The sequence below is a fragment of the Numida meleagris genome, chromosome 4, assembly GCF_002078875.1.
Source record: "Numida meleagris isolate 19003 breed g44 Domestic line chromosome 4, NumMel1.0, whole genome shotgun sequence".
NCBI classification, from domain to species: Eukaryota; Metazoa; Chordata; class Aves; order Galliformes; family Numididae; genus Numida; species Numida meleagris.
In genome coordinates, this window is record NC_034412.1 from 95,988,175 (window position 1) to 96,003,966 (window position 15,792).

The 15,792-nt window shown below is 49.5% G+C and overlaps 1 protein-coding gene across 1 annotated transcript in view; it reads right to left on the reverse strand.

Moving 5' to 3' along the window:
- GFRA4 (GDNF family receptor alpha 4) overlaps positions 368–15,792 on the reverse strand; it is a 67,446-nt gene continuing 52,021 nt past the window's right edge. Inside the window, exons 3-8 of the mRNA XM_021395676.1 lie at positions 13,042–13,122; positions 9,865–10,210; positions 6,937–7,046; positions 5,886–6,020; positions 5,640–5,797; positions 368–3,975 (exon numbers count right to left, since the gene is read on the reverse strand). Of these exons, the coding sequence (XP_021251351.1) occupies positions 3,829–3,975; positions 5,640–5,797; positions 5,886–6,020; positions 6,937–7,046; positions 9,865–10,210; positions 13,042–13,122 (977 nt within the window). The 3' untranslated portion in view covers positions 368–3,828. The remainder of the gene's footprint in view (positions 3,976–5,639; positions 5,798–5,885; positions 6,021–6,936; positions 7,047–9,864; positions 10,211–13,041; positions 13,123–15,792) is intronic.

Below are 15,792 nucleotides of genomic sequence, written 5' to 3' on the forward strand. Positions count from 1 at the left end.
TGCTGCTCCCCCCCTCCGACCATGCTGGTGCCATCTTGGACCTCAACCTTCCCCACACTGCTTCCAGAGCTCCCAGAGTGTGTGCTATCCCCATGCTCAGCACACACAGCCCCAGAACTCGAGCAGGTCCATGGGTGGTGTTGGTGGCTCCCCATTGGTTGCATCTCTGCAGAGCTGGTTTCTCCTGGCCGGGATGCACCAGACTGGAGTTTCCAGCCAACTGTGGGGGCTCTGAACCTCAATACTCTACAACTTCCCCCCTAGAGCATCCCCCTCTTCCTTCTAGATCCCTTACAGTGCAGGAGGAGTGAGTTTGGTGCACAGTGCATGGGCACGGCCAGCCCTACATCACAGACAGGAGCAGGCGGTCAGGAAAATGCATGTGTGCTTTATTCATGGATATGTCTTGAATATCGACTCGTACAGAAGAGATAAGTACAGGTTACACCCCGGCAGCACAGGCAGACACCAAGCATCCTCCCCACGTGCACACACACACACACACACACGCACACCCATCAGCATCCCCTGCCACCCATGGGGCTCCTTTCCCAACACCACTTTCCCTCCCTGCTCGCCCTCTTGCTTGGTCAACAACGCGGTGTTTGTACATACACGACATCTCACGGATGCGAGGAACTGCCAAACCACTGCGAAACGGTGCTGAGCAGCCAGAAAAAAAAGAGTTCAGTGGCTGTAGAAAGTCGGCTGGCCACTTTTTTTTCCCACAACTCTTCTTTGTGCTTATGGAAGTCCTCAGGGATGGAAAAATTGCTAAAAAGTGGTCTCCCTTTCTCTCCCTTGGCTCACTCAGTCCTTTCCCTCTGCTGCTGTGACTACTTTTTTTTTTGCCAAGTTTGGTTCGTGAATGGGCTTAGAGTACTGGTAAAAAAAAACAATGTGGAATGGTCAGGAAAATTCATGCAGATTTTTTGATTTTTTTTTTTATTCCAACACCATGTGAACACCCATCCCAACCACTGGAACCACTGGCCCTTTCCTGCTGCGTGGAGGCTCATTGCTCTGTGCCCTTCTTCACTGCAAAACATCCCCAGACCGCAGGGAACTCCTTGGGAGAGCAGGAGGTGGCCCATTGCTTGAGGGATGCTGCTTCCAAACTCACAGCACAGCACGAGGAATGAGGATGGGGAGCGCATTTTCAGACCTGCAAGGTCAGCTCTGCAGATGTTTTTCAGACCCCTCAGTCAAGACCACAAGGAAGAACCCTCTAGCAGACCCCCATTTACACTTTTGCAGGAATCCCAACAGACCATTCGCCTTTATTTTACCCCCTCGTGCAAAGCCTCTGTGATATGATCCATAGTGATTTGCGGTTGCCTTTCGCAGCCTCAGGACCGTTCTGCCATCCTCCCAAAATGGAGGACACAAGAAGACACCACAACGGGATCTGAGGCTTTGTTTGGCCAGCAAAGCTCAGGGACTGCCAACATCCTAAGATCTTCAAAGCATGACATACACATCCCGTCCCTTACACACCTATGCTGTGCAGAGACTCAGCCCGTGATACCAGAAGACCAAAGGCTGGTGGGGACCCATCTGCTGAGACCAGATGGGCAGAAGAGCAGTTCTGGACTGCAGGACTTGAAAGGAAAGCAGCAGACAAAGGCAATTCTCAGCACGACCTCATGGTGTTGAGGTAGTTCCTTGCTGTTCTCCAATGGGGTTTGATCTTTCTCACCTGTGGCTCAGAAGACACAGGTTTTTGGAATTACACCTCATACTTGCACAGATGGCCCCAGTGATGGGCTGGATAAATGGGAAATGTTCACACCAGCTCAGGGCATGGCTATGGCACTCTGAAGGGAGGTCTGGGACCTGTGCCACTGCCCCATGCTGCATTTCCAATGCTGGGAGATCCTCCTGGCCATGAAGTTTTGGCACACACATTTCATTTCAGCGCATCCCCTGGCACCCTGCGTGCAAGACTTAGATCTCAGCGTGTTCCAGGATCCTGTCTCCTGGATTAGGACAACCCCAGGTGCAGAACTTCAGCCAGGACGCAGCCAGGAGGGTTTCTGCCATGTCTTACACTCCCACAGATGTTCATTTGCAAACAAGAGTGGTTTTATATTGGACCAAGCCCCAAGAAAGTCGCTGCAGTTTCTCAGCAAAACCTGAAGCATTAAAGCGATGGAAAGTGCTCTGCAGGGAATGGGAATAAAAAGCGCTGGACTTTGCCATTTCAGCTGCTTCTAAAATTTTCTATGCCTCCAAATGCTGAGCAACTGGTGCTGTTCCTCGGAGAGGCATAAACCAAAGGGTAAATGGGCTGCTGTGAAACTCACAGGGAGCAATGAGCTGCTCCTGTCCCTTGTGTGGTGGTTAACCTGGGAAAGCATTTGTCCAGGGAAACCTTGCTACTTTTCCTTACCACTTCTTTATTGGCTTGGTCTAGCATGGAGTTCATCTCCCCGCAAGGCTCTGGGACACCCCAGCCCACTTCCTCAAGGGAAGGCCCCTGGATGCTGGTGTATCACAAGGTCACACGTTTTCCTTCCTGTGCCTTGAGCAATCTGGGAGACATTTGTCATCATCCTCCATCTGGTTGGGTCACTTCTCCAGCCTTTCCTTAAGCCACCCCTTGGCTGAGTAATTAGCACTTGGAAGGAGGCAGTGTCCTTAGTGTGCTAGCCTGGATACAAGTGATTTCCTCCAGCAACTCCTCAAGGAGGGGGACTGTAACAATCCACTCCCTACCAAGGACATGAAAACCCTTTGTATCCTATCTCTTCCTTACGTAGCTAGTGACATCCCTCAGCTGTCCCTCTGTGTCCCTGCAAGACCGACAGTGGCACAGGTAGCTGGTGAGAATGGATTGTGTTGCACTCATATTGAGTCCTACCTGTGGCCTCACGGGTTTATCCTGCACATAGAGAGGTTGGCTGGGAGTGGGATGACTTTGGCCCCTGGCTGGTTGGACATCATGAAAAAGTACCTACCCCAAACACTTCACAGGACCAGTAAGTAGAGTAAGTAGAGATGCTAGGGTTGGGAGACGAAGAAAGCCAGCCATTAACAAAATGCAACACACGTGTTTCTTCCTGAACATGATCAATACAGTACACGTTTCCTGAAGAGGAGGGCCCAAGGAGTAGGTGACATCTTGGAGACGCATGCTGGTTGCATGCCAGCCGTAGTTTCAAGCAGGTGGATGGTCCCTGTGAGCCAATTTGTTGTATGGCTGCTTGCTCCACCCCAGAGGTGCTTCAGCATCCTCTCTGGTGAACAGAACCAGCTACCTTCTCACCAGGGGCTCTGGTTTCTTCACTCTGAACCAGAGTGAAGTGAACTCTGTCCTTTGGGTCCTGAGCAACCCTGGAGACAATCTGTACGACACATCACTTGACTCATCCTGCCAAATGCCCCGCAGTGTGAGTTGGGGCTTCAGGAAACGTCCTGACATCTCATCCATCAAAAGTCTTTCCCCTCTTGGCTGGGGAAGGCAAAAGCATTTACATTGCAGCTCTCGTTTCTTGACTCAGCTCTCTCCTTCAGCTTTTCCAAGGGAATTGTCTGTGGCTCACAACCCCAATCCACAGAGAGCTGGAGAGACAACAACCACGCTGTGGGGTGAAAGGTGGCCAGGACAAAGGATGAGCTGGCTGTTGGTGATGCTGATTGTATAAAATCAAACAAATTGGCAGATGGATGAGGAGGAGAAAGGGATGCCAACACACTCACCTCTCCTTCCCATCCCTTCCCTCCTCCTACCCCACCTCCCGAAAGAAGTTCCTTGTCTGGTTGTTTTGTTTTTTTTAAAGAAACCGACACAAAGAGAGTCACTGCCTGGCGTGGTCCCACTCTGCTTCACATCACAAAGAGGCTCAGCACAGCAAGAGTGGGGAGAAGCCACAGCTGCAGCAGGGAGGCTGCCTGGCGGCATGGAGCTGCTGCGCTGGAGGTCTCTGATGACAGACGAGTGGAGCCCCGCAGGAGCCTCTCCTCTCCAGCCACCTGCAAGAGAAAGGAGGAAGCATGGGTGAGTGTCGTGATTTTTAGCCTTGTGGTCAGCTCAGGTCTGTTGGAGATGATGGTGGTGAAAGTTTCTTTTTCCAAGGTGGGTGCCTGAATGCCCATTTTGCTCAGGGGAGATCCATGCCCATGGAGTCATCACCAGCCAATGACTTGATGTGGTGACCTCTCCAGGTGGAGATGTCCCCAAGTATTGGAGGTATCTCCATGGCATCAGCAGGTATTTTGCCAAGCAGAAGCTGGGACCCAGGTAGGTTCCTCCATAGGTAACGGCTTTACGTCGTGGCAGGGGAGTTTCAAGTTGGATATTAGGAAAAATTTCTTCTCCAGAAGAGTGGTCAGGCACTAGCACATGCTGCTCAGAGAAGTGAGGGAGTCACCATCCCTAGAGGTGTTCAGAACTGCAGAGATGTGGCACTGAGGGACATGGTCAGTGGGCACGGTGGGATGGGTTGGGGTTGGGCTTGGGGATCTTAGAAGTCTCTTCCAATCTTAATGATTCCATGATACTATGAAAGTACTGCGCATGTGACCATCTGGACTAGGCTATCAGTCATGAGGGACTTTCACAGCTTCTCCATCTCTTGCAAGTGATGGCTTGGATAATGTTCTCGGCGCAGGATCTTGACCTCAGATTGCACAAAGGTTTGGCAAGCGCCAGCCAGAAGCAAGTCCTCCAGCTCTCCTGGGTGCAAATGGTTTTCTGCCCTGACTGAGGTATCCCCGTGCTGTGCTGCATGGCCACCCATGCCCTGCAAAGCAGTCAGGGAAGCTGAGGCCACATTTCACACCCACTCCAAGACCTGATAACTGCTCAGTGAAGACAGAGTGGTGTGCGATGGTTTTGGAAAAGGTTTTAAAAATCTGCATGTGGAACCTCCCAGGAGATATCATCTAGCCCAGCACAAGGCACACACTCAGTCCTCAGAGTCTACTTAACTGACAGCTTTTGTTACCTGTATGTTCAGCAAATCAGGGTCACTGTTAATTATTCAACAGTAAAATAATTCAATCTGAAGACTACTCTAGTGGGCGGCGAATCAAGGTCATTGCTTTTTACTTAATAATAAAATATTTAATGCTTATTACTGTCATCATCAGTAAATTAACCTGTTATTTGTTTTAGAACAATTTCAATTTATTATTACTTCGGTACTAAAAATTTGCTGCTGGGTAGAATCTTTCAGCTGAGGTTTTCCAATGCTTGGTGATCCCTGCTCAGTTAAGTCTCAGTGTATGACCTCACGCAGCTGAAAACCTTGTCTGAACCTATGTGAATGCCCCCCAGCTGGGCAAGGAGCTGAACCAGTGGTCCTGGTTCCCTTCTACGCTCCCAGAAAGCACAGAGATGTTCCTAGAAAACCCATCTCTCTCAATAGCATCCATGAAAGAAAAGAGATGGTGACCAACAGGACAGAGGACAGGGTGGGGGATAGGATAGCATTGCCTTGTGCTTGGTGTTGGGTTAGAAGAGGTCATGGCATGAGGAAGAGAATGAGTCAGGGACTCTAGAAGGTGGAGGGGAAGTTGGTTATCTGCATGGAGATGCAATGACACAGCTGGAAGAAGGAGCTGAGGTGAGGAGGGCTGGAGGACATGAAGAGGCATGGACACAGCCAAGCAACCCTTGGGCCAGGCTCTCCTACCTTGGTAGGCTGGAGGTGCTCGAAGATGTTCTCGCTGAGGGTTGCCGCAGCTCTGTTGGCGTTTCTCTCCTGCTTATACATCTGCGTGGTGGGGGGGATGGATGGGGCCGTGGCTGCGTTCAGATAGGTCCCGTTGCCGAAGGCTTGGATGGCATTTTCTTTGTATGAGGAAGAGATGGAGAAAAGCACCATCAGGGCAATGCTTCCACAGGCAAGCACACGCATCCTCCCTCGGGAGATACTTACGGAGACAGATGTTGTCAGTGAAAAGGTGCAGAAAGCTCTCACACTCTTCCTGCCGGTTGCCACTTGCGTTGCACGTGCACCAGGGTGCTATGCTGGAGGTCGAGTTGTCAATGTAGTTGGGCGTGATGGGGCTGCCTATGGAAAGGATGGAGAAGTGTTACCCCAAAGCTGGAGCTCCAAGAGGGGACAGTCTCATCTCTTTGCTGCTCTCTGATGTTGCTCTGTTTACAGTCTCAGACATGCTCCTATGTGATGAGAAAACCCTTCAGGTGGTGGTGTCACAGCTCTGCTTTGCTCCCAGGAAGGAGAGGAGGGTCATTTTCCATCTCTTAGCCCACCCCACCAGCAGCGAAGCATTTAGTCAGTTAAAGTGTGCTCTAAGTCTAAGGAATGGGCAACTCCCAGGAGCTGAGGTTTCCTAGTAACGTTCAAATATTACTTGTGAATGTGTGAGGAGGTTTTCACACTGGCATCAGAGAAGCCAAACTCAGACTCCAAAATGGCCAGAGACAACAAAGGAAGGCTTAAACCAGAATGAAATCGTGACCCGAACAGCTGTCAATTTATCCCTTCCCTTTGGGATGGGCCAAGTCCAGTGGCTACTGGCGCTTCTCTTTGGACTCTGGTTGTGCTTGTGCTAACAGCTGCCAGATGGGCCGCTGCAGCATCTGAAAACCCAGTTTGACATTCTCTGAAGTCAGCAGGATGGCAGGGGACAGTGATTTCCAGTGGGAAATCCAGCAGAGGGATCAGGGCACACCCAGCAGAGCAAGTGCTCTGGGACAACCCATCTCCATGAGCATCAAGCAGGGTCTTGCAGCAGCTCGTGATGCATGGTTTTCCTCCTTCTGCTGCAGCTATCATGAAGATGCCCCATGATCATGGCTTAGCTTCCTTCTTTCACACAGCGGAGAGAAAGACCTACATCTCCTTGAGATCCTACTCTTAGATGTCCACCTTGCTACCCTCATAGCTTTCAGCTGGCAGCGGTACAGGAGCTTTCCCACTCAGGGAGTGGATGATAGAGCAGGGGAAGGACACGAGACCTTACCTATGATCCCGGTGTAGGCCAGCAGGCAGGCAGCATAGCTGTCCCTCCGGCAGCCACTTGCAGTCTGCAGGGAGGGCTGGCAATTAAACTGGAACTCTGCGTAGCGTGACCTATGGGAGCAAGAGCACAAAACCGTAGGATGCCTTAGGTTGGAAAAGACCTTAAAGATCATTGAGCTCCAGCCCCTCTGCCATGGGCAGGGTTAAATGGGACTTAAGAGCAGAGATATTTGGGGCAAAAAGGGACATAATAGCACACTGGTGGTGCCTACTGCATTTGCACAGAAGGGGGTAATATTCACAAGATCCTTTGCTGCTGTAGCTGTTGCTAAGCCAGTTGGAATACAAAACACAGGTTTTCTTCTCGCTGGCCCACTCCAGCAAAGCCAGAAGTGGGTTTTATCACCCTGAGAGGAGATGTGGAGAGGTGCTGTAGGTCATGTTGTACAAGCATCCTCTGGGACTGCAAGGAAGGTGCGATCTTGGAAGAAATGTTTGTTTTCTGATGTGCAAAGCTGCTTTTCAAAGGAAAAGCTGTTGCAGACAGCAAGATAATTCATTCTCTATTGCTGCTATCTGACTCCCGAGTACTAATCTTCCCTAGAGACCTAAGCCTTCATTTTTGGACTGAATTGCTGAAAGAGAGAATCACTCTGGTCCCCTTTCTCTCTCTTCAAAGATTATGCTCTAAATGTCGCCGAGGATATCTTCAGTTTAAGGGCAATTCCCAAAGGCTCTGTTATTCTCTCGCCATCACCATGGCTGCTGCCATCTCCTCCGCTACCGGCGCCCACTCTCAGAAGATTGGACTCTCTGGGGTCTGTGGAGTGAGAGGTGCATGCCACAGTGCTTTGACCACTGTTGTGCCTCAGATTTTGTATGGTTTGGCTGAAAGCATCCGATCTCTCAGCACAAAGTGGTTTTGAGACCCAACTCTGGGCTTGCTGGGACCCTCCAGTCCACGCAAGGAAATAGGGGAATCTTTCAGACATGCCGGAGAGCTCTTTGCATGTGGCTGCCCTACTACCTTGGTTGGGTAAACTCTGCAAATCACGCTGCCAAACAGACGTTTGACACCTAATACTTTAGGAATGGGCCAATTGTTGGCACATCTGGTGGCAGTTGGACATGGCAGGGTATTTAAGTCATCCACATGGGGCTCTCAGGTAGGACACAGGACTGCTGGAGACACAGACGCATCTAGGCAGGCAGCCAGTGTCCATACCATCAACCTCCCTCTCCTTCACAGTGGCCAGGCAAAATATGCTTACCAAATTTTTATTGTATTATTTGAGGGAGGGAGGGATCGATTGCAATTTTTATGCTGCTCTTTCTAGAGCCCACACCTCCAAGCTGGGTAACTGAAGGGGGTTACGATGGGTAAGAGGGCTTGGCAGTACAGCAGGGTTTGCCCTGGGGTATTGTACTCTACTTCTTCAAAGTGCCAAAGTTTGATCCTGGCTCTCCTTGTGCTTTCTGCACTGCTGGCCTTGACCAGGTCGCACTTCCAGCCCTTGCTCTAGCCATGTCTCTGGAGGTTGTTTTATATTATATATTCAGAGACCAAGGAACCAGATAATTAACAGCTGTGCTGTTTGTAGGAAATGGTTTCCAGCCAGCGTGAAGCAGCACTCTCCCCTTTGAACGTCCTCTTCCCCTCTGGGCCCACTTGTCTTGTTAGGGAGTGGGCAGTACCTGTCTGATTTGGATTCTCTGGGTACCTGGGGGGAATTTTCAAGCAAGAGGTGGTGGGGCTCGAGGACTTTGCATCATTCGGAGTCAGCATCAGCTCTATGTCTCAGTTTTTCTGTTATCAGCATTTCTGGGTGCATTAATGCCAGGCCACCATTCCAAGAGGATGTGTTCTACATGCAGCTGCCCTCACCTCCCCTAAGGAAAAGACAATTTTTTAATGCACTTTAAGGATGGCATGCTGGAGGTGTTCAGTTCAGTCCCAAAGCCCAGAATAATTAGAGGCTGGAACAGTACTGGGAGACGTGTCCTACGCTGGCCGTGCTCTTGTGCTCTCCTCCAGGTGTCTGCTCATGGCAAGAGCTGCACAGAGGACATGGAGCTGGGAGCATCACTGCCTGTCTGGTGCAGTACAGCTGCTCTTATGGTCTTACACCTCTTATGAATGGATGGCTCCACCTGAAGGGCTCTATTTGGGTTAACCTTCTGGAATATCAAAGACTTTTTGAGAAATAGAGGGGTGAAAAAAGTGCAGCTGAGGGAAAAATACATCAGGAGTATGCGAGAATCCACATTAAGATAGTTCTGTGTATGACTGCATGCATGAGTCTGGAATGGAATCCACACTGCACTCCTGCTTAGCTTGCACCTTCCTGGAAATATTTCCATAGTGAGTCTTTCTTTGGGACCGAATCCAAAATCGATAGAAAAGTTCAAAAAAGGCTACAACACAAACTTCTTCTGTTCATTAACGCTTTCTGTATCAGGGTATGAAACAAAGACATGGATCATGGGAAGGAGCCACTCACACAATGGCCTATGTTAGCCAGTTGTGGTGAACCAGTCATAGGATCAAACAATCACAGAATATCCCAGTATCCCAAGGGACCCACGAGGACCATCAGTTCCAACTCCTGGCTCCACACATCACCACCCAAAACCCAAACCCCGTGTCTGAGAGCAGTGTCCCAGTAGTTACTGAGCTTGATGAGGTCGGGGCCATGCCCACTGCCCTGGGCAGCCCGTTCCATGCCCACTGCCCTATGGGGCAGAGCCTTTCCCTAACCCCCCCTGACACAGCTCCATGCCGTTCACTTGGGGAAGCAGTGAGATAGGTGCACTCAGTCAGGATCCTACAGGTGGGTACACAGCTCTGGGCACCGGGCTGTCCCCAGTGTCCCCCAGGCTTGTTTGGGTGCTGGCTCTCCACATCACCCTCCCCACTGCACGGACGTACCTACAGACATAGTTCTCCCGGCAAGAGTCCAGCGGCGCCAGGCAGTTGGGTTTCTCCTTGGACTCATAGGAGCAGGCCGGAACGATGGTCTGCCGCCGGCGTTCGGCGCAGGCTGTGTCTTCACAGGGGCAGAAGAGCAGCTCGTGGGTGTACTCGGGCGGCACACGGTCAAAGAACTTGCGTAAGGCCTTGTGGCACTTGGAGCGGTTGCACGTGTCGGCCCGAGCCAGGCGCCGGATGCAGAAGGAGACATATTCCGTCCGCAGCCGCTGGCACATCTCGTCCACGTTGCAGGCCTTGGCGGCGTCCAGGCAGCGGTTCACCTGGGTCACCTCGTTCTCAGACCCTGTGGGTTGGCATAAGATGGTGATGGAGTTTAGTGCTCAGCTCTCACATGCAGCAGCACCCTGTTCTAAGACCTTCCTCCCAACCTTTTCCTTCAGGAGGCCACCACTGGCTCCATGTGGAGTCCACATCTGCTCTCTGTGTTGCATTAGACCCAAATCCCCTTTTCGTGAGAGGTGCCATGGCCACACAACAAACCTCGCACCCCAGAACCTGCTCTACCTCCTTCCTGCATTTAATAAAAGGAAACTTTGCTCTACCTTGGGCATTTTTGCTCTACCTCAGGCGGTTATCATCGTGAATTAACCACACCGAGGCCTGGTGAGTCAGCAGTCATTAGAAGGCACATCAACATGTGACCATGACTGGATCCACCACTGTGATGGGATCTGTTCCAAATGGACTTTCTTTTCCCACAAAGTTGCCCAAGATCAAACACCGAGTCAATGGCCAAGCCAGATGTCCTGACACATCTGATCTGCACAAACCCTTGCACCATGGCTTCTTTTCCCTGTGCAGTGAGTTTCCTCAGGCCTCTGGAGGTACGGATAGATCCTGGAACTATTTCAGAGGTGGATGGAGCTATCTTTTATACCAGGAAGAATGCCACAGAGTCACTGGTAGGAATGTGTTGAGACATTCAGCTCTTGCTGATGGGAGAGATAAGAAGAGGCTCCTCCATGTGCTAGAGAAAATGAATTTGAATACATTCTTCGCCTCTCTGAATTAAGCCCATTACCTGAAGCACACTTAGAACCAGATTCTTTTTTTGCTGCAAAGTCAAGCCCTGTCTTTGACCAGGAGTTAAAACCAACCAGTCACCATGACAAGTGCTGAAGCATCGTCAGTCACTCTGAGCACTTCAAAACTGGCTGTCCTCCTTTATTGTCGCAGTCATTATCAGATGCTCCATCTTTTAGCCATTTATTTTCCCCTCAGTTTTGTCTCCGCTGTTTACCAGAAGATGAATTTCAAATTTTGCAGTTATTTTACAATGGATGGCACTTTTGCTCGGTGCGTTTCCACAACAGAAGTGCTTCTCTTTAAAAACACCCGGAGATAAATATTGTTCAGAGCTTCAGTTTACACTGGGGAGCTGCCAGCAAATGTGTAGGAAAGTTACTTGGAAGGGTTTCATTACCCAATCAGCTAATGAATCACAGGGAACATGCTAGTTCTCCTGTTCACACGCAGCAATGGAGGACTCGCTTTTAACATTCACTATTACCATCAGAGTGGAGGGATATCATTCTGCTTCTATATTTTTAGTGGTGGCCATATATTGTTTTTGTAAAATTGGATTAAAAACATCTGTCACTCTGACTTGGCATGGCATCATGGGAATGTCTTACATTTCAACAAGTTCTTTGGAATTTTTGGGGTGTATTTGAAAGAGGATCCTTTGGCAACGCCAGTCCTGTAATTCCACGCACTGGATAAGCACAGTGTGACAGGTCATGAGCTGTGATACAGGCTGTTCTGATGTATAAATAGGAAAGAAAAAATTAAACCACAAAACTTCATGTGCCTCAATGGATGCTGAGTCCTATGGTATGTATCCCTGCTGCTCTGGGCTCATTGGCTCTGCTGCCCGACCAGTTTCAATCTGCTTTAAAAACCTGTCTGTGTGTTAATCATGCATAAAAATCCCCATTCCTGGATGGATTTTGCCGTGCTCTGAAGAGCCCTGTAGGACTTCTAGAAAAAATAAAAAGGGAAAAACTCTTGTGAGGAAGGCCGTGACCTGGCAAACAGCTTTGTGCATGCTTCACTTTGCATGCTCAAATCAGTCAAGTGGAGTCAATAAGAAGATGTGAGGTCACGGAGCATCTCCCTTCCCTTTGCTGGTCAGATTGTCAAGGGCTGATGGGTTAATTTGCTCCTGGACATTTTCACCTAACAAGTGCCTCGCTGTCGAGGGGACTGCAGCCATCCATCAGCTGCAGAGATGTGCTGCTCCTTGCTTGCTTGGGTGCACTCCAGCTGTGTCCTCCACCCCAGAGCCAAGTGCACGCTAGGAAGAGCTGCGAGAGGACTGCTGCTTTGGCACAACTTCCAGAGACACGAGTGGAACAAATCACATGCTTCCAGGTGAGTGTTCCGGTGACAAAAATCACTGTTGGTAAAGCTTCCCCATGGTTTTGGTACAGGTTGTGTTGGCAGCTGTAATATTGGTGATGGATGGCTAAAAGCTACTGCACTGACCTTTTAGCTGCTGAGCCAAGGGTTCATGCCCTCAAGGGGGTTAAAAGGTAGGGCAGCTTTGCTTATGTTATTAAGGGGATTACATGATACAGAGCAGAACATGAGCCTGAGTCCGCAGGTTGACCTCAGGGCATGGGGTTAAAGGTTGTGATTGGGATCAAGCCAGTAGGTTGGGCTACTGACCTTTTTGCCTTTGGGGTGTCTGAACCTGTGATTGATAAGGAAGCACCTTCTAGTCCCGAATGGCAACCAGCCATCCAATGCTCACCAGGGTTTCTGCATTGCACAGGTCATCCACCTGCTATGGAGAATCAGCCCACGGATGATGGCTTATCACGAGAGGCCTTCCTACTTTGTCCCTCAGCCTCAGCCCTTCAAAGAATGGGCATTTAAAAGACAAAGGATAAAAACTGCAAATGTTTCCTCCGAGGACATGTTCTTCTACCAACAGTTTGGCACAGGATTGGTAGGAAGGTCCCTGAAAAAAATGGTTGCAAGACTTTAGCCATGCAATGCTTTGTAAAGAGACCATGAGAGACCACAAAGGACTGCCTCCTCCTTAGCACTTGACAGCCAGTTCTCCCATTTTGAACCAGTCAGTGTAAGAGCATCTTCTCAGCCACCTACCTGCAGTGATGGAGGCCAGCCGTACGTAATCAAAGCCCCTGATGAATGGCTCATAAGGAGAACTCTCCAGAACGTTCATGCCTGGTGTGAAAAGAGCAGTTGGTGAGAAGGCAGCAGATGAGCCTGAGATGTACAAGGCTCAACAGTTGCAGCATACAATGGCTTGGTTAGTCCAAAAATAACTGTGCTTTAAAGATCATAAGTAAATGAATAGTCGGGGTCAAAGGAACTGTTGTGACCATATCCTTACAGAAGAGAATAGAATGCAACTGGCTTTTAAAAATACATCGTAACTATGGAATAGATCAGCCCCTCACAGAACTGTTGAGTTGCAACCTTGTATAGCTCAAGTCCTGGGCCCCTTTCTGAGATTGCTGCTGAAGACACCAGGCTGTAACACACGCTCTTGCTTATGGGCAGAGCTCATACCATTATAGAATCCGAGAGTCATTAAGGTTGGAAAAGACCTCTTAAGACCACCAAGTCCAATTCCAGCCCACCTCCACCATGCCCACTGACCATGTCCCTCAGTGCCGCATCTCCATGGTTCTTGAACATCTCCAGGGACAGTGACCCCACCACTCCCTGGGCAGCCTGTGCCAGTGCCTGACCACTCTTTCAGAGAAGAAATGTTTCCTAATATACAACCTGACCCTCCCCTGGCACAACTTGAGGCCATCACGTCTTCTCCTATTGCCTACATGCAATGTGTTTCCAACACCATTCCTATTTTTTATATATCCCTCCTTTGTTCAGTGGTCCTCATCTCTTTCTAGGATGCAAGTAGGGCAACATTTCATTTTCATATTTATTAACACCTCTTCTCTTCTTGCCAGCAGCCCTTTCTTACTTGGCACTGAGCTAATGACCCACAACTCCCGCAGACACTTCCCCTCTTCATTTTTAAGTCGCTGGGAAGCTAATTTTATTCAATCGGTGCTTCCCTTTCATCCGTTCAATGGTCTGTAATGCCCCGTCACCCTGATAGATACTAGAGAATATTATTGAAGCAAACAGCTCGGTATCATTTTTTTTTATTAGACATTTAGATGGATATGGACAGCAGCAGCAGATGTACTGGCTGGGATAAAAGGACTATCAAACCTCTTGCTCTGGGCATATGCTGATCACCAGCTGCGGTCAGGAAGAAATGGCTCCCAGGGTACACAGCACTGTGCAATTACCACAGGTGCATTACAAGGCAGCTTTACACCTTCATTGAAATATCTTGCATCGTTACTGACTGGAGAGGGGCCCATTTGTATGTTCCAGCATAGCAGTTTTATGTCCTGGTGATATAGCACCTTATCAGAGAATTGTTATCGGGTTGTCATCATGTTATTGTGTCTCCAAATGGGAAGGTGGCTAAACACAGGCGCACACAAGAGAAGCTGAGTAAATAGTATGCTTTATAAATTCCCTGAGCACACACTTCCACAATTGATTTTATAAGAGGGCTTCTAGGAAGCTTTTTACAGCCTCCTGGGTATGTATGACTGAAAGACAAAGCTCTACAAGGAGCATGTGGATTGGCTTCCTTTCTCAGTCAATTAAACATGTGTAAGGACTCTGAAACATGTGACTATTATGAAATGTATTTCCCCCAGGAAATTAAGGTAAGGAAATCAAAGGTTTGAGAGTGTGAATCTGCACTGCAAGTGAGCTTGATGCTTGCAAAAATGCAAGGCTCAGAACATGACAGCAGAAGTAGGGCAGAGTTTTGGCAGTCTACAATTACCCTTCCACAAGAGGACGTCCCAAGCTGCCGGACCAACATCCCACCCAGCCTGGCCAGCATCCATCTGGAGATGCACACCTGGCCCCTGCCCGCTCCCAGTTCTCCCTGCCATCCTCTTCCTGCTCTCCCAGCAGTGGGGATCCTCTTGGCACCACTGTCCTGCACACCCATGTCGCTCCAGCCCCCTTGTTACCCAAGCCCTCCACTCTTCCCCATGCTCTTCACTCCTCTTGCAAGCATCTCAAGTTCCTCACCTCTTAAAAAATAAAATAAATTTCCCCAGGGTTGGAGCCAAACAGCTTTCTTAGGGTTGGGGTGGCCCCATACTGACAGGGAGGTTCCCTCACTACAGCCACGTCTTCTCTGTCACTAAAGCAGTGCCCGCTCCAGAACTGATCTGCACAGCTCCCGTCATAAAAAGATGATGAAAGAATGAGAGGCCACCCAGGAGCCACAGGAGTGGTGAACAGGGACCCAACCGTGTCTGTGAACACAGCCAGGAGACAGGAGCTGCTTTGTGAGAAAATCAGAGGGAGAAGGGGGTGGGAGATGGACTGCGTCCAAAACCCTCAGTCCAGGAAGGTCAGCGGGGAAGGGGCCATGACTCAATGGAGAGCCTGGATTGCTCCTCTTCCCCAGTTCAAAGCAAACAACTTCACTTGGTAATTAGGGGAAAGATCAGATCCTGGGTGCTGCTGGGGCCTCTTATTTCCCCAGTAAGTACATATCACCGTGCTCTGTGCCCTGCAAGCTGAGCTACTTGAAAGCTTTCCGAGAACTTGATCAAGCAGTTCCCATTCTGGCAAGCTGGTGCTTTATGGTTTCCATCCTCTTTGTTTTGCGTGACCTTTTGGCCTATCACCCCTGCACCTTCCCTTCCAGCTTCCAGCCAGCAGTGTTTTATTAATCTATTTCACAGCCTATGGTTGGAAGGTTCTGTTTTATTCCCCATTTTAATTTTCATGGTGCATAAAATAGTCACCAGCCTGACAACGAAGAATTATGACCACAGA